Source organism: Macadamia integrifolia, chromosome 5, assembly GCF_013358625.1.
Source record: "Macadamia integrifolia cultivar HAES 741 chromosome 5, SCU_Mint_v3, whole genome shotgun sequence".
NCBI classification, from domain to species: Eukaryota; Viridiplantae; Streptophyta; class Magnoliopsida; order Proteales; family Proteaceae; genus Macadamia; species Macadamia integrifolia.
This window is the reverse complement of record NC_056561.1, coordinates 11,483,549-11,505,325: the sequence shown is the minus strand read 5'-3', so window position 1 is coordinate 11,505,325 and position 21,777 is coordinate 11,483,549. Positions and strand designations below refer to the sequence as shown.

Sequence of the window (21,777 nt, the reverse complement as noted above, 5' to 3'; positions counted from 1 at the left end):
ATCAACAGCAATAAAGACAGATTATGGATAAAGAAAGCAAAAGAAAAAGGTCCCATAGACTAGGAGGATGTAATGGAATCTTACACACTAGTGCTTTATTCACCGTAAATGAAAAAAAAATGCATTGTTAAAGCATTTGAGGTCTCAACCAAATGAAATCATAATTTGCATTTTGGAGGTCCATAGCAGATAGGATCATTGATGGCACAAAAGGATTGTCTTTCCACCATTGTTACTACTTTTAATTTTATTATTCTTGTTATTTCCTGGTCAGAAAGTATCAGTTTCGTCGAGGTTACTATTGAAGACCATAGAAGAGGTCATTATATATTCAAACCCCATATGCAATCAGGTCTAAAGATTTCAGTTGGATCAACATTGATAACTTTCAAAGACCAGGAAATAAGGAAACCTTGATTGCTTGCCATTGAGTCAGCTTTATCCATCTCCATACTATATGATGATCAATAGGAACAGAGGAAAATGGTCCTCACTCCATGGAGACAAGCCATATTTGTGGTCATCGATACAAGTCTCGGGGATATTGGGTTGCTGAATTTACTGAGCATTGCAATTGTAATCATCCAATACAAGAAGCTTGTAAACTATAAAGATTCAGAATAGTTTGCTAGATTGAAGCATATACTGCTTAGTGATGGTATTGCTTAGAAGTAATGTTTACGAATTAAAAAATTACAGAACAACCCAAATCTAATATTGATCAAATACCACACTGGATAGGATACTGATTTGACAAAAATTATTACATCACTAGGAACATTACTCTGATCATCAGAAAGCCCAACCACCACTTCTCTAGAAAACTTCTTAAAGGTGCAAACAGTGAAGTCAAAACCTGCTTAGAAAGAAAAGACAATTAAAAAAACCTTCTGTTAAGGACAATGCATGTGTATGCTTATGTGTAAAGCAGGGTTTTTGGCTTTCTTTACTACTCATCCTAAGGTGGAAGGGAGTGGTTAGTAACAAACAAAAGAACCTCAAGGCTTTTTGACAAAAATGAATGTGGAAGGGGGAGGATAGGGCAGCAACCCCTATATTATGCTTTAGTAGGGAAATGGCTTCACCACATCAGAGCTAGGACCACTCATAGGCCAGGCAAAAGAACAAATCTCCAATTTTGTAGGGATTTGAAGCTTTTACTTTGAGAGACACCACATGAACTTAGCCACAAAAATATATAAATATATATATATAACAAAAGAATTTAAATCCTTAAGCTATTCACTGATGGTTTAGCTTTGGCAATGCCGATAGAATTGACACACTGATAGAATGGATAAACAAGGTGGGAAGAAAAGCTGACAGTTTCACACATGGTGTTCGTGAGCATGGTAACTATCTTTCTGTTAGTGTTTAATTATCTATTTTCTGCTCCCTTTTTTTTTTTTTTTTTTGGATAAAAACTGTTTTCAGTATGAGAACTGATAAGTCTTTCTTCTGGGTATCATGTTTTTCACTAAAAATACATGAACATGTTTTCTGAATCTCTATTGATAACTTTGTATTTGTCTGAGAAAGATCTGAGCCAAAGTTTTCCATCCCTTTTTTACTTCTCTAAACTAGTATTTCCGTTGCTAGAATAATGAACAGTTTTTGACTGTTGTTCCAAATTGTTGGATGTTACAGTTAGATTGGGGCCCAAGGTATCTACAACTCTGAAGGGGAAATTGAGGTTGGCAACCAGAGTTCTTCAAGAAGGTGGTGTTGAGAAGTTATTCAAGCAGATCTTCAATGTTAGAGAAGGAGAGAAGCTATTGAATGCTTCCCAATGTTATTTGTCAACAACAGCTGGTCCTATTGCAGGGCTCCTCTTTATCTCCAATGAAAATGTTGCCTTCTACAGTGAGAGATATCTAAGATTCACTCTGCCAACACAAGAGTTGATTAGAATACCTTATAAGGTAAATTCAGGATAGAAATTCCAGAACTTAAAATTTCTTGAAAATCTCTCTCTCTCCACCCATTCTTTTCTTCGGATGATCCTATTAACTATTCACTCAACACATTCTGGTTATATTATGCAGGTCATGATTCCATTACAGAAGATAAAGGGAGCCAACCGAAGTGAAAATGTGAAAAATCCAAACCAGAAGTACATACTAGTAACTGTGGATAAATTTGAGTTCTGGTTTATGGGTTTTCTGAAGTATCAGAAAGCTTTCAAGTATATTCACCAGGCCATCTCTCAATCTTAAGTGAGTCAGCTCTTTGTCATTATAACAAGAGAATTGACGTCTGCTCCCAGGAATTCAGCAAAGGCTAAAGCATCATGTACATGTCTTGAAGCTGGTAATGGGTGACATCCTTCATGGGTGTGGAGAAGTTATCTTAAAGGGTCTCCTAGGTGATGGTGATTCTCTGTGCAAATCTGGAATGATCTTTCAGTACTACATGATGAAAGTTTCTGTCGTGAATTTGATGAGATCTCCTGAAACTCAAGTGCACTGAGTTTAAGATTTGAGAGACTCTGAAATGAGGTGGAACTGATCAGCTCTCTATCCTCAAGAGAAGAAGTTCAAGCTATATAAAGCACACCCATGAGAGATGGAAGCACAGAGATAAAAGTTATCTAGACCTCATGGTCCTTTCTTGTATAGGAGAAGGCAATCTGAAAGCTCCTTTCATTTCATGGTGCAATTGCTTACTCTGGCTTTGGCATATCTTGAAGGTTCCTAATGAATCTAGTTTCAAAGTTCAGAATCCAAAACCACATCATAGCCTCTGTAAGGCATGGAGTTTTCAGAGGGTTTCAATCCCCACCTAGTATTTGATTTTGATGTTACAGCTCACCAGGAATGTGCTCTAATCTATTAACCAAAGGAAAATTCGGTTACAAGAATGAAAAGAATTTGAAAAAATAAAAAATAAAAAAACATATGGCAAAAGGTCTTGTGCTCGGTATCATGCACGGTCATGCATACAACTGTTGGATAGGGGATTAAAGTCTACGGTGCACCCTTTCACCCCAAGGGAGTGTTTCATTTTCTAATTCATTCTTGTCTATATAAATTTCTGACTTGTTAGGAAGTTGGGGTCTCAACTTTACTTGGACCTTTCCATATTTAGATTTCCAATTAGGATGTAAATGGACTTCTATGGATCATAGTTTACATTGGGCTTGGTTCAAAACCTTGTTTTAGCACAAGATCAATGATCTTGCGTGGAATAAAATTTACACTTCTCTTGAGAAAAGATGGACTGAGTCAAACTAGTGGTTTTGGCAAGTTTCTGGCTTAGCTTCATTGAACCTAGTAACACCGATCTGTAGCCCCACATTGCCCACTCCACATTCTATCGTATGCTCCAATACTTAGTGGCATAGTTGTCATAGGGGTTATGCTCTTGCTAAACTTCAAATCAATACCTTGAGAGCATGGTTTCAAGTATCAGTATCGGATTGGCCGTATTATATTGGTATTAGTTGAAACTAATCCTCAATCCTCGACCAATCCAGATTGATAACCTATATCATTTCAGAGGTAAAAAATTAAAAAAATTAAAAAAAAGTGTACATTTTTTAAAAGCAAAGGGTAAGAGTGATCGATACGTGTTGATTTTTTTTTATACCAATTCAGATTGAATGGTATTGGCAGAGATCGATATCGATACTGAGACCTAAATCCATGCTTGAGAGTGGAAGTACATACCATCCTCAAATTCAGATGCTTGAGGACATGATTTAAAGACAACCAATCTCTCTTGATAGAGAGTATATTTTAGGTAAATTGATATTTTAGCTGGACAATCTAGATTTTAAATTTATATTCGATCAAAACATTGTATGTGCTTCCCTTGTTCTTCATCCTCTATTTTGATATCAATGGAACTTAAAATCTAAGGATGCACATGTTCATATAAACTTGTTTCTCTCAAGTTGTTCTCAACTTTAATATTGTTCTCTTCATGTTTCTCTTCTTTTTTTTGTGGGGGAGTACGGTTCTTGTACATGAGAAAGGGCCAATGAGAGTACATAACAAAGGCATCATTTTCCATTTTATGGGAGATGGGCTGGTTATTTCTCGTCCCCTCAAACCCCTCATGTGTCTGGGCACAGGTGTCACACTCCCCCCCCCCCCCCCACAAAAACCATTTTCAGATATGCATCACTGTAGCTTCCAAGTGGATTAATCATCCCTTTCTAGATTGACTTAGGTTTTTACCTCATATTTTCCTAAGTAATGCCATGAAGATTATGTTTTGTGGGTCCTACTTGACGCATATACTTTGTCAATAAGATAAGATAAGGTTATCCTCTTGCCGACCAAATAAAGATTCAAGTCCTATGGGCTGTGTCAACAATGTGACGTTTGTTTGGCCTGTGAGAGGTAGGAGCTGATTCAGTTCTGATGTGTTCATACTTTTGCCCTCCTTTTTGTAAAGCATAAAATATGGGTTATACAACCATTTTCCCTTTCCCTTTCCCCTTTCCCCTTTCCCCTTTCCCCCTGCATACCACCAAATCAGGATTAGATTCTTTTATCACTAACACGGTTTTGTGCTGAGATGGTGATTAAAGAAAGAGAACATTTAGAAGAAACATATCATTATTTTGCTTGGCCTACTGCCCACTCTCTTCCACCTCAGCATGAAGAGAAAAGAATGGAAAGTACATGTGGGTATTGTCTGTAATGGATTTAAGGGGCTTATCCTGGTTCATGAACAACAGTTAACTTCATCTTCTCTGTGAAATAATGGAAAGGGCAGAGATCAGGGTTACCTCAATGACATTTCACTAGCAGCGGAATGGATCCGATAACCATACACGTGGTTTATACGAACCAAAGGATTGCAGTGAGAATTGTGATAGACAAAAGAAAATAGAGAGAGAGAGCTCTTGAGAGTAGATCAAAAGCTTGCTTTGTTGTGACCAAACCTCTTATTTATAGAGATTTGACCAGTTAAGGTTCCTAATCTAGATCTATACTTGCCTCATGTGGACGACCCATGAACAAACGGGGTCAAGACCCAATTTGACCCAGTTCCATTAACATTCTCAACTCTCTAATTGAACTAAAGGAAAAACAGTGGTTGTTGGGTTTTCTTGAATGGAAGCAGTCTACCCTTGATGACATAAGTATCTAACAGTCTCTCTGAATGACATGGGAAGAGAACAGCATACTCATTAAGTTGGTGCTTTCATGGATGATGATAGATCATCATGTAGTTTCTAATACATGGACAATGCTGACTCAGTACCACACCATCAGTGGGGACAAATTTCTTAATCTTTGAAAGTTTTCATTGTTGACCCAACTACTTGAGATCTCACAATTGAAAATGGAATTTATTTCCGTTAGATTGTCTTGAAGATACCATAGATATAAATAGAGGAAATGGATCTGGAAGCTTTTCCAAGTTCTTTGAAAAGTCATTGAAGGACACAACAGCCCTGGAAGCTTTCCTTTTCCTATCTCTGTACCTTTATTCCTGTTGATGAGCCATGGATGACTCTGCAACAGAAAGGTGTAGTTATCCACCCAACTTTTTTCCTTTAAACACATTAAAGGACTCCAAGGTTTGTTCTACCATTAAAAGTGGATCTGTCTTCCTTAATCACTTGTAGTGGAGAGCTGGAAATTGGGAGTTGTAGTCCTTAGGCAAGTTAGGGAAGTTGTTGGAATAAGAAACAGTAGCAGATAATATGAAGAACCCTATTCCAGACCATGTTATTGGGATTCCAGTATGCTCTGTGTCTTACAAAGTTGAAAAGGAAGGAGAAAGATCTACTTCGGAACCTGAATCTGCTAACCCATACTTTCTTTCCTCTACTCTCTCTCTCTCTCTCTCTCTCTCTCTCTCTAAAACAATTTTATTTATCATATGTATTTTTTAATTTTTCTTTTAAGCTCTTCTGTGATGTATTACTATTGAAACTGCTTTTAAGATGTTTGTTTATGTGTTACCTTGAAACTGCAGGTAAAATAGATACACTGATTGAATGGATGAACAAGTTTGGGAAGAAAGCAGATACTTTTGCACATGGAGTCTGTGAGCATGGTAAGCATGTTCTTAGTTCTGTAAAGATGCACAATCACCAAATTATGAGTTTGGATTGTCAATTTACAAAACCTTTTCTTTTTCTGTTCCATTTTGTTTGGAACTCACTTTCTGACTACAAAACCAAGAAGATTTTCTTCTCAAGTGTCTAACTGAAAATGCATGAACAGATTTCCTTTTATTAATGTTCAGATTTTCATAGGAAACTAAGTCCTTGTCTTAGAAGGATCTGAGCTTGGCATTTGAATTCTTTTTTTCTTTTTTTTTTTCTTCCTACATGAACATTACTAAGAAAAGTTTATGAATTTTTTTTTAATTGGTTGGACACTACAGTAAGATTGGGATCCAATATGTCTGAAACTGTGAAAGGAAAATTGAGCTTGGGGGCCAGAATTCTTCAAGGAGGTGGCATGGAGAAGGTATTCAAACAGATTTTCAGCACTACAGAAGGAGAGAAGCTATTGAAGGCCTCCCAATGCTATTTATCAACAACAGCAGGTCCTATTGCAGGGCTCCTCTTTATCTCCACTGAGAAAGTTGCCTTTTGCAGTGAGAGGTCTCTTACATTAACATCTCCAAGTGGGCAGTTGATTAGAACACGTTATAAGGTAATTCAGGAACTAAATATTCCTTTGGAAATTCCTTCTTTTTTTTTTTTTGCGAGTGGGGGTTGTTAGGTAACAGTAACATTGGAGCAATTTCTCTGCAGGTTTTGATTCCACTAAAGAAGATTAAGCGAATGCACCAAAGTGAAAACGCGAAGAAGCCAGCCCAGAAGTACATACAGATGGTTACTGTGGATGGTTTTGAGTTCTGGTTTATGGGATTTCTAAATTATCAGAAAGCTTTCAAGCATCTTCAACAGGCCATCTCTGAATCTTAAATGAGTTTGTTCTCAGTAATGATACCAAGAGGATCATTACCCTCAGCTCCTTTTGAAACCCTTGTACAAAATGAAAAAGTTTCACAGTTACAGATCATGTATAAATTGGGTCAATTATGTAAAGATAGCTCCACAATTCTTCACTACCATTCATATACACAGATTGCTACACATATGCCATGCAGGATATTGTTTCAGCCCTTTCAGGTCTTCTTATTATTGTAATTACAATACATAAATGTTAAAGAAACTGTACCTGAAAATATTTTGGATGCTAAATGCTTTGTACAAGAAATCCCATTGGAAGTGTTAATCATTTTTGGGGGGGAGCATACTTTCTTGCAGCTTGATCTAAAATACTTTTCCCAGTAACTAGTGCCACTATAAACTTCTCTATTTTTGCTGAAGGGATTGTAACAGAGGGGGCAATGGTAAGTAACAAGCAGGAAGAGTTGAGTCCTTGAGCCACCTTTTCTTTTCTCTGTAAAGGAAAATACATTAATTAAATAACAAGTCTGCAATTCTATACATTTTCCCTGTCTTCATTCTTAATAACTCAAGAAGATGTGCAAGAAACTCATTAGGAGTACTAGGATATCACGTGGAATATTATACTGCCTGGAAGAAAATAATCAGATATTACCTACCTTCTCTCTGAATTGAATACAAATTTGGTTGACAGGGAGGGTATTGGCTTCATGTGGCCAATCACATCTTTTGTTCACTATATCCACAAGCACATGAGAACCTGAATAAGCAGACTACTTCTGAAACTCCAAGCCCAAAGCCTTCTTGATGTCATGGAATAATTTTCAAAAAAAAAAAAAAATTATATGAATAAACCAAACTATTGTCATTGAGTTGGGAGACTTCTGCTTGTTTAAGTAAACGTCCATGCTTAAAGGAGATGTCCGGAAAATCTAGTGGACAAGAAAATGGTAAGCTTGACTGTATTAAGTTCCTCAGCCTATTGTAGAAATGTAACCCTAAAACGACATAGAAAAGAATGGAAAAATAAGAATAAACAATCACAATGAACACAGAATTACGTATGATTCGACCAGGTTTGCCTACATCCAGGAGTTAGTTGAGGTTCTGCTTCACTACCAATGGAGAATGGGGTTACACTACTCGTCTTCACACCTCTCAGATTGCTTACAAAGAAATAATCATCGCTACAAATATATAATGAAACCCTAATGTCAAAAAGTATAGAATTACCCACAAGTCTCAGATCAAAAATTTGTACAGATACTTACGGCTTGAATACTAATGGTAAAAAAAAAAATTACCATCAAGTATCAACAGCTAGATTACAGCAACTTGAAATAATGTCGAAAGTTCCTTGTGAGGAATTGTCCCAAATAAAAGTCGCAAAGGTAACATTGTTAGGTTTTGGTGTAACCTTAGAAAACTCCATGAGATTGTAGTGAGCTATTGAAAACTACACTGGAAGGGTTTAATTAATTGCTACATGGAAAAACAATTGATATAATGAAAATCTGAAAGCTCGAGTACCCTTGGTAGTGGATGTAGGGAATTACCCAAACCATTTTAAAATTATCGTGTACTCTCTCTTGCTTTATTTCTCTTCTCCCTTGCATTTCTCGAGTGTGAGAGTGAGTGTTCAAAACCTTTATGTTTCCCAATTCACCAACACTTTCCCAATTCACATTCTCTACAATGAGCAGTGAGGTGCGATAAGCACTAGACGACTGAGAGCATCTGGGCATGCGCCCCAAGGGGCTCCCAACCACTTGATGCTCACTGCACCAATGCAGTGGCTGCAGACGATTTTCACAACCCCTCTCCCCTTCTTGGGGAGATCTCTTTATCCTAATACTATCGAACTCAAAAATATACTCGCTTTGGGTTTAAAAACCGTGGCCCACTCTAGGTCCCATAGCTATGCCCATGGGATATAATTTGAGGTTAGGTTGGGATATCTTAGTCCAAGCCTAGCACTATCAAGCATAGCTTAGCCTGGACAGACTAAAGCCCTGAGATCAAGCCAGGCTAACTCTGACTAGCTGTAGCTACTCCCCCGGAAGATGCATCTGTTTAGTATTAAATCAAGGCATTAATTGCATTTATAAAAATTAATGGGATAATCTAACAAACAACCCAAGGAGGTTTAGCAAGAAAAAAAAACCCCAAGGAGACTTTACTCACTAAATACCCAAGCCTAGCACTACCAAGCTTAAGTTAGCCTATTCAGCATAAAAGCCCCACCCCAAGATCAAGCCGGACGTGGATCTTCAGTGGCACAACAGGGTGTCTAGCATGGATCCAACCGACTTGGGTTACGTTACGTGTGATTGTCTTGGATTTTGTGTTTGAGCGTTTTTTACCTTTGAAAATACGCCGGATGCCCTATTACACCACAGAGAAATTCAATCAGATCAAACCAGGCTAGTCCCAATGAAAGGCTTACCCACGCCTAATTGTGTCCGAAATCAGTTCTAAAAATGGGATATTTGTTCTTTTGTCTGGCCTGTGAGAAATACAAGTTGATGCATTTCTGATGCGGTGATGCCTTTTCCCTGCTTGCCAAAGCATAAAGTATGGGTTGCTGCCCTATCTCCAGCCTTCCACATTCATTTTCATGGAAGAAAGCCTTGAGGTTCTTTTGGTTTTGTTACTTCATCGTGTTGTTATCATTTATGATGAGGTGGACACAATGGAAAGAACTGGAGCATCTTTAGTTTGCCTACCCTACTGACCACTCTCTCCCTTCCACTTCAGGATGAGTAGGAAAAACAAGCCAAAAGCCCTGCTTTACAAATAAGCATACATGTGCATTATCTCTTATAGAATGCTTTTTTACAATCATCTTTTCGTTCTAAGCAAGTTTTGACTTCAATGTTTGTAGCTTTTAAGAGAATTCTTAAGAAAAGTGGTGGCTGGGTTTTCTGATTGATTAGTGTAATCTGCCATAGTGATGTAATATTTTGATGCTTATTGTTGTCAAATCAGTATCCTAGCTAGTGTGGTATTTGATCAATAGATGTGGGTTGATCCAACTGAAAGCTTAGACCTAATTGCATATGGGTTTTTTATTATATTGGGAACTCTTCAAATTTATGATAATGTGGAAAGACTCGATCTTTCTGTGATATCAAAGATCATATGACTTATTCAAGTCCAATGATTGAATCCCATGGAGACCAGAGTTTGAACAGAATCCTATGTGTATGGTCCTACAAAGATAACATAATCTATATGGCCATATCTACCTTTCCTCCCCCCCCCCCCCCCCCAAAGAAAAAAAAAAACTCAAAATGGAGAAATTCGCAAATAAGAGTTGAATCTTTCTAAGCTCTTTGGAAGGCCATCTGAATGAACATTCTATGGTACCTTTTTCTTTTGCTTTCTTTATCCATATCTTTGTCGTTATTTTTGTTGATGAGCCATAGATGACTTGGAAGCAGAATGTTGTGATTCACCACCCAACTCTGTTCCTTTATATACTACCAAAATGCAAGTTTTTCTCCACCAGTGAAAGTCATTCATCTTCTCCTCTGGCCTTGGAGAACATTTGGGTCTTGTAGTCTAAGACAAGAGAAACAGGCTTTTCAAATAGGAAGCTTGAGCAGATTGAATCTGTATTCATCCAATATGAAGAACCAATTTCCAGATCATGTCGTCGGAATTCCGGTGTCTTATTCAGTTGAGAAATCAGCAGAGAAACATACTACTGTATCAGAAACTGCTAGCCCATATTTTATTTCCACTCCTTCAAAGGAGTCTCCCAGATCCAAACAATGTAATCTCTCTCTCTCTCTCTCTGTAACAACAAAAATTTAAATATTAAAGTTATTCACTGATGATTTAGCTTTGACAATGCAGATAGAGTTGACACACTGATAGAATGGATCAACAAGCTGGGAAAAAAGGCTGATAGTTTCACACATGGAGTTCGTGAGCATGGTAACTGTCTCCTTGTTCTATTTCTTGTTCCCTTTTTTTTTCCCCCTTTTATAAACTAGTATTTCCATTTGTTAGAATAATGAATAGAATTTGAATGTTGTTCCAAATTGTTGGTTGTTACAGTTAGATTGGCGCCCAAGGTATCTGCAACTGTGAAGGGAAAATTGAGGTTGGGAACCAGAATTCTTCAAGAAGGTGGTGTTGAGAAGTTATTCAAGCAGATCTTCAATGTTAAAGAAGGAGAGAAGCTATTGAATGCTTCCCAATGTTATTTGTCAACAACATCTGGTCCTATTGCAGGGCTCCTCTTTATCTCCACTGAAAATGTTGCCTTCTGCAGTGAGAGATCTCTTAGATTCACTCTGCCAACACAACAGTTGATTAGAACACCTTACAAGGTAAATTCAAGATAGAAATTCCACAACTTAAAATTTCTTGAATATCTCTCTTCACCCACTCTTTTCTTTGGATGTTCGTATTAAATATTCACTTAACACATTCTTGTTATCTTATACAGGTCATGATTCCATTACAGAAGATAAAGGGAGCCAACCAAAGTGAAAATGTGCAAGATCCAAAACAGAAGTACATTCAAGTAGTTACTGTGGATAAATTTGAGTTCTGGTTTATGGGTTTTCTAAATTATCAGAAAGCTTTCAAGTATATTCAACTGGCCATCTCTCAATCTTAAGTGAGTCAGTTCTGTGTCATTATAACAAGAGAAATTGAACTTTCCTGCCAGGAATTCAGCCAAGGTTAAAGTATCATGTACATATTTCTTGAATCTGGTAAGGGGTGACTACCTTCATGGGTGTTGAGAAGTGATCCTAAAGGGTCACCCAGATGATGGTGAAGATTTGAGAGGGTAAAGAAAGGAGGAGGAATTGATCAACTCCCCATCCTCAAGAGAATTCAAGCTATATAAGGCCCCCATGAGAGATTGAAGCACAGAAGAAAAACTTATTTAAACCTCATGATCTGATGTTTTAGAGGAGAAGGCCATTTGAAAGCTCTTCTTGATGCATCTTGCAATTGCTTACACTGGCTCTGGTATATCTTGAAGGTTCACAATGAAGCTAGTCTCAAGGTCCGGAATCTAAACCCACATCATAGCATCTGTAAAGCGTGAAGATTTCAGAGAGTTCTCAATCCCCAACCAGAGAAACATCATGTGGTTCTCAATCGGTGCAAAAGAGAATGGAGGTCCAATTCCGATTAATTTGTACATTCTCCATACAAATGATGGTTATTGGCTGCAAAGGTTAGAGATCAGCTATGTTCCTGGGAGATTTGGGTTGATACAGAGTCTTGCTGAGATGGAATTGTCATACAGATTTAAATAGCCATGATTGAAGAAGCATCAAGAATCCATATTACTGAAGTTGTCAAATACCTGTAAATGGTTCCTGGAACCACCTCTCATTTTGCTTCTCTTCTTGTAAATGCCAACTTTATTCACATAAATTCATGTATAGAATTTTCATGTTTATGTCAATGAATGTTATTTCTATAGAAAGCACAGAAAGTCTTTAAGATCTTTGGATGAAAAAAATTACCTTTTGCAAGGTGTGTACCTTAAATGTGGGCACCTTATGCCAAAAAAACCTTAGTGTGGGTCTCTTGCTTCGAGTGCAGTTTTGACTATATTCCTGGAAATTTTGCGTCTTATCTCCACATCATTGGATTTTATTTGGAAAGTAATGTCCAAGTATATATCGCTCGGAAAAATCTAACTGTTGGATTGGAAGATATCGCCATCTGAACTTTGCTGCTCAGAATCAAAGGTTTTCTACAAAAAAATTAGAATTTCTACTTTTTGCAAAGCAAGGGCTGCCAAGGGGCAGTCACTAGTGGTGCCCCTGGAAACGTAGTGAATGCTAGCGTCTGCCTAATCTATCTCTCTTCTGCCAATAAGATGACATGTATGTCCTTTAATTGTGTGAGGAGAGAGAGAGACTCAGAAAGCGCTTGCGAACCATTATACCACAAAATTAGATTTTTCAAATATTATTCTGCTATTATGATGCCTAAATGATTTTCTACTAAAAAATATAAGTGTCGGTTTTCCTCATCGACCAATCTTAGCACTTGAAAGGAATCTTTTGGGAGTCCAATTGATGCAATTGTCATCGAACTTCATTTATCAAAGAAATGTGATTTTGACCCTGAGATATCCAAAGTTATGCCCAATTCTTATGAATTTGCCAGGTGAAAGAGGGGACCCGAAATGAAATCTTCTACAATGGATTTTTGATTGAGGTATTTTTGGCATTTTTGGAATGCTAATGAGATATGTATATTTATTTTAGTAATTTCATGTACCTTGATATGTCTAGCATAACTATACTTGCTTTCCAACCTAGAAACCCAAACTAGGGTTAGATTTATTGCTTTACTATGCTGTCAGTATACAAGACTAGATAGTAAGACTAGTAAGCTAATGATTGATCTAAATTAAGTTCAAGTTCTAGAAAATTTAAAATAAATGCCATTAGATTCCATAAGAAATCTAAATGCAATTTAAGACAATTCATCTTTTTGTTTTAAACTTAATTAATAGAACTCGATGTCCTCTATCACATGGACCCACCTATGTATTACAGCCGCAGCATATAAGCCCTTTTGAGTAAAGATACTTGGAATCAGGTTTATGAAGATCCATCCGACATGCATCTATCTTGCATGTCATGGGTTTACCACAGCCCATACCAAATCTGACCTATTTTCATTCCTTGCAAAATTGTAGTAAAGGGTACCACATGATCTAGTTTTATATCCACAGTTCATGTGGTGTCTCATATTTTATCTCGTTACCGATACACTGGTGATTAGAATAAGACAATGTTTTCACCGACCCAATAAAAGCTTCAAAGCCCTACAAAATGGGATGTTTGTTCTTTTGCCTGGCCTGTGAGAGGCAAGAGCTGATGCAGTGATGCCCTTTCCCTGCTTGCCAAAGCATAAAATAAGGGTTGCTGCATCCATTTTTTTTTTGTCAAAGAATGCCTTGAGGTTCTTTTGTTTTTGTTACTAAAATCATGTTCATATCATTTATGATGAGGTGGGCACCATGAAAAGAGCTGAAGCATCTTTAGTTGCCTACCCTATTAACCACTCCCTTCCACTTCAGGGTGAGTAGGAAAATAAGCCAAAAGCCCTGTTTTACAGATAAGCATACATGTGCATTGTCCTCAATAGAAAGCTTTTTTATAACTGTCTTTTCTTTATAACCAAGTTTTGACTTCACTGAAGTTTTAAGAAAAGTGGTGGTTGGGTTTTCTGATTGATTAATGTAATCTTTCGCGATGATGTAATATTTAATGTTTATTTTTGTCAAATCAGTATGCTGTCTAGTGGTGGTATTTGACTAATGTAATCTTCCCAGACATGAAAATGAAAAAATATGATGTTTCATAGAAAGTTTGAAAAGTACTGCTTCGATCTAACAAGCCATTCTGAATCTTGAAGATTAAATCTTTATAGTTTACAAGCCTATTGTATTGAAAGATTACAATTGAAATGCTCAGTAAATTTAGTGAAGATCATTTTCCTCTGTTTTTATGGATCATCATAAAAGCAACCCAGTGCACAAGGCTCCCTCTACTACAGGATATGCAGCCTTACCCCTTGCTTTGCAGGAGAGGCTGTTTCCAATTTTTTAACATGTGACCAACATGTTGCAATATTGCAACTTAACCGTTGCGCCACGTGCTCACCTCTATGTATCATACTGTCTTTGAAAGCTAGCAAGTTGATCAACTGAAAGCTTAGAGCTAATTGCAAACGGGTTTTGAATATAGAGGGTACTTTTGACCAAGAATAATTAAAATATAAAAAAATTTATGATTATGCCATTCTTCTGAAAACTAAGTAGTAGCAATGGTGGAAAGACTCAATCTTTCTGTGACATCAAAGATCCTATAATTTATTCAAGTCCAATGATTCAATCCTATGGAGACCAGAGTTTGAGCAGTCCCATGTGTCTGGTCATACAAAAATTGCACAATCAGCAGCAAGATCATAGTTATCACCACATAACTGTGGCTTTCCACTATCTACTTTATTTTATTGTTTATAACTTTTTTGTGTACCTGCAGGCCAGAAAACTGGTTAAGATTTCATTGGATTGAGTCCTCAAATCCCTCAAGATGGAGAAATTCACAAATAAGACTAGAAGCTTTCTAAGCTCTTTGGAAGGCCATCAGATAGAATATTCTATTATGTTTTTCTTTTGCTTTCTTTATCCATATCTCTATCTTTATTGCTGTTGATGAGCCATAGATGACTTGGCAGCAGAATGTTGTGATTCACCACCCAATTCTGTTTCTTTATATATATACTAACAAATGCAAGTTTTTTCTCCACCACTGAAAGCCATTCATCTTCTCTGGCCGTGGAGAACATTTGGCTCTTTTAGCCTAAGATAAGAGAGAAGAAGCTTTCCAAATAGGAAGCTTGAGCAGATTGAATCCTTGTTCATCCAATATGAAGAACCAATTTCCAGATCATGTCATCGGAATTCCAGTGAACTCAGTATCTTATTCAGTTGAAAAATCAGCAGAGAAACATACCACTGTAACAGAAACTGCTAGCCCATATTTTATTTCCACTCCTTCAAAGGAGTCTCCCAGATCCAAACAATGTAATCTCTCTCTGCTAACTTGCTAAACTATTAGCTATAACAAAAGAATTTAGATCTTTAAGCTATTCACTGATGTTTTTTGTTTTGACAATACAGATAGAGTTGACACACTGATAGAATGGATCAACAAGCTGAGAAAAAAGGCTGATAGTTTCACAGATGGAGTTCTTGAGCATGGTAACTATCTCCTTGTTCTATTTCTCGTTCACATTTTTTTCCTTTTATAAACTAGTATTGCCATTTGTTAGAATAATGAACAGTATTTGAATATTGTTCCAAATTGTTGGATGTTACAGTTAGATTGGGGCCCAAGGTATCTACAACTATGAAGGGGAAATTGAGGCTGGGAACCAAAATTCTTCAAGAAGGTGGTATTGAGAAGTTATTCAAGCAGATCTTCAATGTTAGAGAAGGAGAGAAGCTATTGAATGCTTCCCAATGTTATTTGTCAACAACAGCTGGTCCTATTGCAGGGCTCCTCTTTATCTCCACTGAAAATGTTGCCTTCTGCAGTGAGAGATCTCTTAGATTCACCCTGCCAACACAAGAGTTGTTTAGAACACCTTATAAGGTAAATTTAGGATAGAAATTCCAGAACTTAAAATTTCTTGAAAATCTCTCCCTCCAGCCACTCTTTTCATGGATGATCCTATTAAATATTCACTTGACACATTCTTGTTATCTTATGCAGGTCATGATTCCATTACAGATGATAAAGGGAGCCAACCAAAGTGAAAATGTGAACAACCCAAACCAGAAGTACATACAAGTAGTTACTGTGGATAAATTTGAGTTCTGGTTTATGGGTTTTCTAAATTATCAGAAAGCTTTCAAATATATTCAACAGGCCATCTCTCAATCTTAAAGTGAGTCAGTTCTCTGTCATTATAACAAGAGAAATTGACTTTTCCTACCAGGAATTCAGCCAAGGATAAAGTTATCAGATACATATTTCTTGAATCTGGTAAAGGGTGACAACCATCATGGGTGTTGAGAAGTTATCCTAAAGGGTCTCCCAGGTGATGGTGATTCTCTGTGCATGTCTGGACTGAACTTTCAGTCCCATATCACGAAAGTTTCTATCGTAAATTTGATGAGACGTGCTGAAACTGAAAGTCCCCTGAGGATAAGATTTGCTAACACTGGCTCTAGCATATCTTGAAGGTTCACAATGAAGCTAGTCTCAAAGTCCAGAATCTAAACCCACATCATAGCATCTGTAAGGCATGAAGATTTTAGAGAGTTCTCAATTCTCAACCAGAGAAACATATTGTGGTTCTCAATCAGTGCAAAAGAGACTGAAGTTCTAATTCCAAAGGTAAAATATCAGCTATGTTTCAGGGAGGTTTGAGCAGACACAGAGGCTTTTTTGTGATAGAATTGTGATAGGAACTTAAATGGAAAAGACAGCCAAGTTGAATTGGGCGATTCAGTCCTGATCAAAGCCTTGATTGGAGAAGCATCAAGATATTGAAGTTGTCTAGTCCCTCTAAATGGTGCCTAGAACCACCTCTCATTTTTGCTTCTCTTCTTGTAAATGCTAACTTGATTCACATGAATTCATGTATAGACTCTACCCAAAAAAATAAAAAATCATGTATAGATTTTATGTATATGTCAATGAAACTTATGTCTATACAAAAGCATAGAAAGTCTTTTGGATCTTTGGATGTAAAAGAATACCTTTGAGTAAAGTGTGTACCTTAAACGTGAGCTCTTTTGAAGGGCAGTTTTGACAGTGTTCTCAGCAGAGTATGTGTCCGATCTCCACATCATTGGATATATTCAGAAATAAATTTTCAACTATATATGGCTCACAAAAATCCAACTCCGGGATTGAAAAATATTGTATTTGAAGTTTGCTGTGCAGAATCAATGTTTTCCAACAAAAAAATTAGGGTTTCTATTTCTGTCCAACCCTAATTTTATGAAGTTCAGAGTTGCATCCAGAGTATTGTGTTAGAGACGTATTCCTTTAAAATTTACAAGAAAATTTTATAGGCTAGTCATACGATCCGCTATGATGTATAATGCAGAATGTTGGGCAATTAAGAAGCATCATCTAGATAAACTCAATGAATCAGAGATGGGGATGTTGAGATGGATGATTGGTATTAGGATGGATAAAGTAAGAAATAATCATATTAAAGCTGATTTGGGAGTAGTTCAAATACATGATAAGTTAGGAGAAACTCATTTGAGGTGGCATGGTCATATTCAACGGAGCCCTTTTGATTCTCCAGTATGGAGGAATGATTTGATTTAAATTGAATGATCTAAAAGAGCTAGCAGCACCCAAATAGTAATCTTTTTCTGTGGGAGTTCGATTGATGCCGAGTCTCCATCATCGGACTCTATTGATCAAAGAAAAGTGATTTTAACCCTGAGATATCCATAGTCATGCCCAATCTCTGGTAGATTTTCTTGGGGAAAGAGGAGACTTGAAATTTCTCGTCATGTACCTTGACTTTTTTTTGCTAACAACGGGTATCCAGGCCTTTGGCCTGACTAATCCCGCAGGCCCATATTGACCCCACAACAGCATCGACTGGGTCATACCGGGGTTGAATGAGAACCATTCAACTTTCATTGAAAGCGGTGAAGAGCACTAAACACCCCCGTGTGAGTGGCCCAAGGTGTGCCTAGTGGGAGTCAAACATAGGACGTCCGAGTTTACGGCTCGTACCAAGTTCGTTGCTCACCAACTGCGCTACCCCCTTGGGTTTCTTCATGTACCTTGACATGTCTAGCATAACTCATTTCAAACCTAGCAACTGAGACTACGATTAGATTTATTGCTTTACTATGCATGCTAGTATATTGAACTAGTTAGTAGGACTAGTAAGTTTAGAAATAATCTAATGTGAGTTCAAAGTTTTAGAAAATTTAAAAATACCATCAGATTCAATCAAGGTTAAATGTCATTTTATTATTATTTGGACTCTGAACACATTTTTAAGACTCTTCACCTACTAGTTTTAGACTTGATCAGTAGAACCTAAGGTCCTCCATCACATGGATCCACCTATGTACTGCCATGTGGTAGCTCTCTTGAGTATGCATGTATTCAGGTTTATGAAGATTCATCCCACATGCATCTGATATCTTACACTTGTCATGGGTTTGCCACAGCCCATACCAAATCTGACCTATTTTCATTCCTTGCAAATTTGTAGTAAGAACTAAGGCTAAGCGGCTAAGCCTCTACTGAAAGTGTAATACATTGTCTGGTTTCATAACCACAGTTCATGTGGTGTCTTATATTCTATCTCATTACTCTTTTTAGACACTTGTGATGACGATAGGCAATGTTTTCACCAACCCAATGAAAGCCTCAAAACCCAACATAATGGGGCATTTGTTCTTTTTCCTGGGATGTGAGAGGTACCCGATGATTCAGTCTGATGTGGTGATTGATGCCTTTTCTCAGCTTTCCAAAGCATAAAATATGGGCTGCTGCCCTATCCCCCTTCCACATCTATTTTTGTCAAAGAAAGCCTTCTGGTTATTTTTTGTTACTAACCACTTCCTCCCACCTCAGGATGAGTAGGAAAGAAGTCTAAACCCTGCTTTACGCATACGCATACACATGCATTGTCCTCAATAGAAAAAAGGCTTTTTATAATTGTCTTTTCTTTCTAAGCAGGATTTGACTTCACTGTTTGTACCTTTAAGAGAATTTTTCTAGAGAAGTGGTGTTTCGGTTTTCTCATTAGTGTATGATCTTCCATAATGATGTAATATTTAATGCTTATTTTTGTCAAATCAGTATCCTATCTAGTGCAGTATTTGATCATTAGATTAGGGTTGATTTGTGATTTTTATTTATTTATTTTATCTAAATAACTTGTATGGCCATATCAACTCCCCCCCCCCCCCTCTTTTCAAAATGGAGAAATTCACAAATAAGACTTGGACCTTTCTAAGCTCTTTGGAAGGCCATCTGACTGGACATTTTATGGTACCTTTTTCTTTTTCTTTCTTTATCCATATCTTTGTCTTTGTTGCTGTTGATGAGTCATAGATGACTTCGTCACAGAATGTTGTGATTCACCACCCATCTCTGTTCCTTTAAATATACTGCCAAACTGCAAGTTTTTGTCCACCACTGAAAGCCATTCATCTTCTCCGGCCGTAGAGAACATTTGGGTCTTGTAGTCTACGATAAGAGAGTCAAAGCTTTTCAAATAGGAAGCTTGAGCAGATTGAATCTGTGTCCATCCAATATGACGAACCAATTTCCAGATCATGTCATCGGAATTCCGGTGAACTCAGTATCTTATTCAGTTGAAAAATCAGCTGAGAAACATACTACTATATCAGAAACTGCTAGCCCATATTTTATTTCCACTCCTTCAAAGGAGTCTCCCAGATCCAGACAATGTAATCTCCCTCTCTTCAAATATTCAATAGCTAATTTGCTAAACTATTACCTATAACAAAAGAATTTAAATCTTTAAGCTATTCACTGATGTTTTCAACTTTGACAATGCAGATAGAGTTGACACACTGATAGAATGGATCAACAAACTGGGAAAAATGGCTAACAGTTTCACACATGGAGTTTGTGAGCATGGTAACTATCTTCCTGTTCTATTTCTTGTTCACTTTTTTTCTTCTATAAACTAGTATTGCCATTGTTTAGAATAATGAACAGTATTTGAATATTGTTCCAAATTTTTGGATGTTACAGTTAGATTGGGGCCCAAGGTATCTGCAACTGTGAAGGGGAAATTGAGGTTGGGAACCAGAATTCTTCGAGAAGGTGGTGTTGAGAAGTTATTCAAGCAGATCTTCAATGTTAGAGAAGAAGAGAAGCTATTAAATGCTTCCCAATGTTATTTGTCAACAACAACTGGTCCTATTGCAGGGCTCCTCTTTATCTCCACTGAAAATGTTGCCTTCTGCAGTGAGAGATCTCTTAGATTCACTCTGCCAACACAAGAGTTGATTAGAACACCTTACAAGGTAAATTCAGGATAGAACTTCCAGAAATTAAAACTTCTTGAAAATCTCTCTTCACCCCCTCTTTTCGTGGGATGATCATATTAAATATTCAATTAACACATTCTTGTTATCTTATACAGGTCATGATTCCATTACAGAAGATAAAGGGAGCCAACCAAAGTGAAAATGTGAAAAATTCAAACCAGAAGTACATACAAGTTGTCACTGTGGATAAATTTGAGTTCTGGTTTATGGGTTTTCTAAATTATCAGAAACCTTTCAAATATATTCAACAGGCCATCTCTTTATCTTAAGGAGTCAGTTCTCTTTCAATATAACAAGAGAAATTGACTTTTCCTACAAGGAATTCTGCCAAGGTTAAAGTATCAGATTCATATTTCCTGAATCTGGTAAAGGGTGAAAACCTTCATTGATGCTGAGACTTGAGAAGTTATCCTAAAGGGTCTCCCAGGTGATGGTGATTCTCTGTGCAATTCTGGACTGATCTTTCAGTGCCACATCACGAAAGTTTCTCTCGTGAATTTGATGAGACGTCCTAAAACTCATGTGCCCTGAGTATAAGATTTGAAAGGGTGAAGAGAGATGGAATTGATCAGCTCTCTATCCTCAAGAGAAGAAGTCAAGCTATATAAGGCATGCCCATGAGAGATTGAAACACAGAAGATAAACTTATCTAGACCTCATGATCCAATCTCTTAGAGAAGGCCATCTGAAAGCCCCCCCCCCCTCATTGCATCGTGCAATTGCTTGCCCCGACTTTGGCAAAACTTGAAGGTTCGCAATGAAGCCAGTCTCAAAGTCCAGAATCTAAACCCACATCATAGCATCTGTAAGGCATGAAAATTTCAGAGAGTTCTCAATACCCAACCAGAAAATCATCATGAGGTTCAATCAGTACAAAAGAGAATTGAGGTCCTATTCCGATTAATACGTACATTCTCCATACAAATGATGGTTATTGGCTGCAAAGGTAAACTATCAGCCATGTTTCAGGGAGATTTCGGCCAACATAAAGGTTCTCCGTGGTGGAATTGTCTTGCGAATTTAAATGGTAAAGACGGCAAAGTTGAGTTCGGCAATTCAGTCCTGGTCAAAGCCTTGATTGAAGAAGCATCAAGAATCCATTTTATTGAAGTTGATAAGTCCATGTAAATGGTGCCTGGAAGCATCTCTCATTTTTCTCTTCTTTTCTTGTAAATACTAACTTTATTCACATGAATTCATGTATAGATTTCATGTTAAAGTTAATGAATTATGTCTCTATACAAAGCATAAAAAGTCTTTTGGATCTTTGGATGTAAGAAAAGACCTTTGAGTAAACTGTGCACCTTAATCT

The 21,777-nt window shown here is 37.2% G+C and overlaps 6 protein-coding genes across 7 annotated transcripts in view; 5 read left to right on the top strand and 1 right to left on the bottom strand.

Annotated features, from left to right (window-relative positions):
* Positions 1-483: 483 nt before the first annotated feature.
* Positions 484-2,810, top strand: LOC122077878 (putative GEM-like protein 8). Its single transcript, XM_042643778.1, has 4 exons — positions 484-623; positions 1,258-1,352; positions 1,648-1,922; positions 2,046-2,810. The coding sequence occupies exons 1-4, from the start codon at positions 484-486 to the stop codon at positions 2,214-2,216; spliced, it is 681 nt and encodes a 226-aa protein (XP_042499712.1). The 3' UTR covers positions 2,217-2,810.
* Positions 2,811-5,340: 2,530 nt separating this feature from the next.
* LOC122079023 (GEM-like protein 4) lies at positions 5,341-7,180 on the top strand. Of its 2 annotated transcripts, XM_042645242.1 has the most exons (4): positions 5,341-5,484; positions 5,938-6,018; positions 6,352-6,626; positions 6,728-7,180. In XM_042645242.1, the coding sequence occupies exons 1-4, from the start codon at positions 5,466-5,468 to the stop codon at positions 6,899-6,901; spliced, it is 549 nt and encodes a 182-aa protein (XP_042501176.1). In that variant the 5' UTR covers positions 5,341-5,465; the 3' UTR covers positions 6,902-7,180. The 2 variants fall into 2 exon arrangements, with proteins under 2 accessions (XP_042501176.1, XP_042501175.1); XM_042645241.1 differs by lacking the exon at positions 5,341-5,484 and having other exon boundaries at positions 5,506-6,018.
* Positions 7,181-10,220: 3,040 nt separating this feature from the next.
* LOC122079070 (putative GEM-like protein 8) lies at positions 10,221-12,350 on the top strand. The gene is made up of 4 exons (XM_042645312.1): positions 10,221-10,667; positions 10,751-10,831; positions 10,955-11,229; positions 11,349-12,350. Exons 1-4 carry the CDS (start codon positions 10,520-10,522, stop codon positions 11,520-11,522), a joined length of 678 nt encoding a protein of 225 aa, XP_042501246.1. The 5' UTR covers positions 10,221-10,519; the 3' UTR covers positions 11,523-12,350.
* Positions 12,351-15,204: 2,854 nt separating this feature from the next.
* Positions 15,205-17,277, top strand: LOC122079069 (putative GEM-like protein 8). The gene is made up of 4 exons (XM_042645311.1): positions 15,205-15,473; positions 15,570-15,650; positions 15,770-16,044; positions 16,165-17,277. Exons 1-4 carry the CDS (start codon positions 15,317-15,319, stop codon positions 16,336-16,338), a joined length of 687 nt encoding a protein of 228 aa, XP_042501245.1. The 5' UTR covers positions 15,205-15,316; the 3' UTR covers positions 16,339-17,277.
* Positions 17,278-19,596: 2,319 nt separating this feature from the next.
* LOC122079068 (putative GEM-like protein 8) lies at positions 19,597-21,747 on the top strand. The gene is made up of 4 exons (XM_042645310.1): positions 19,597-19,856; positions 19,969-20,049; positions 20,167-20,441; positions 20,561-21,747. The coding sequence occupies exons 1-4, from the start codon at positions 19,700-19,702 to the stop codon at positions 20,732-20,734; spliced, it is 687 nt and encodes a 228-aa protein (XP_042501244.1). The 5' UTR covers positions 19,597-19,699; the 3' UTR covers positions 20,735-21,747.
* Positions 20,280-21,777, bottom strand: part of LOC122079067 (probable linoleate 9S-lipoxygenase 5) — a 17,587-nt gene continuing 16,089 nt past the window's right edge. Inside the window, exon 11 of the mRNA XM_042645309.1 lies at positions 20,280-20,405. The gene's annotated coding sequence lies outside the window, so the exon portion shown is untranslated. The remainder of the gene's footprint in view (positions 20,406-21,777) is intronic.

Bases quoted from the DNA above. Each gene is read 5' to 3' on its own strand.
- LOC122077878 (XM_042643778.1), top strand. From the start codon at position 484: ATGGTCCTCACTCCATGGAGACAAGCCATATTTGTGGTCATCGATACA. The intron at 624-1,257 runs GTTTGCTAGATT...CTGATGGTTTAG, and splicing joins AACTATAAAGATTCAGAATA to CTTTGGCAATGCCGATAGAA. The intron at 1,353-1,647 runs GTAACTATCTTT...TGGATGTTACAG, and splicing joins ACATGGTGTTCGTGAGCATG to TTAGATTGGGGCCCAAGGTA.
- LOC122079023 (XM_042645241.1), top strand. From the start codon at position 5,685: ATGTTATTGGGATTCCAGTATGCTCTGTGTCTTACAAAGTTGAAAAGG. The intron at 6,019-6,351 runs GTAAGCATGTTC...TGGACACTACAG, and splicing joins ACATGGAGTCTGTGAGCATG to TAAGATTGGGATCCAATATG. The intron at 6,627-6,727 runs GTAATTCAGGAA...ATTTCTCTGCAG, and splicing joins TGATTAGAACACGTTATAAG to GTTTTGATTCCACTAAAGAA.
- LOC122079070 (XM_042645312.1), top strand. From the start codon at position 10,520: ATGAAGAACCAATTTCCAGATCATGTCGTCGGAATTCCGGTGTCTTAT. The intron at 10,668-10,750 runs GTAATCTCTCTC...TTGACAATGCAG, and splicing joins GTCTCCCAGATCCAAACAAT to ATAGAGTTGACACACTGATA. The intron at 10,832-10,954 runs GTAACTGTCTCC...TGGTTGTTACAG, and splicing joins ACATGGAGTTCGTGAGCATG to TTAGATTGGCGCCCAAGGTA.
- LOC122079069 (XM_042645311.1), top strand. From the start codon at position 15,317: ATGAAGAACCAATTTCCAGATCATGTCATCGGAATTCCAGTGAACTCA. The intron at 15,474-15,569 runs GTAATCTCTCTC...TTGACAATACAG, and splicing joins GTCTCCCAGATCCAAACAAT to ATAGAGTTGACACACTGATA. The intron at 16,045-16,164 runs GTAAATTTAGGA...TATCTTATGCAG, and splicing joins TGTTTAGAACACCTTATAAG to GTCATGATTCCATTACAGAT.
- LOC122079068 (XM_042645310.1), top strand. From the start codon at position 19,700: ATGACGAACCAATTTCCAGATCATGTCATCGGAATTCCGGTGAACTCA. The intron at 20,050-20,166 runs GTAACTATCTTC...TGGATGTTACAG, and splicing joins ACATGGAGTTTGTGAGCATG to TTAGATTGGGGCCCAAGGTA. The intron at 20,442-20,560 runs GTAAATTCAGGA...TATCTTATACAG, and splicing joins TGATTAGAACACCTTACAAG to GTCATGATTCCATTACAGAA.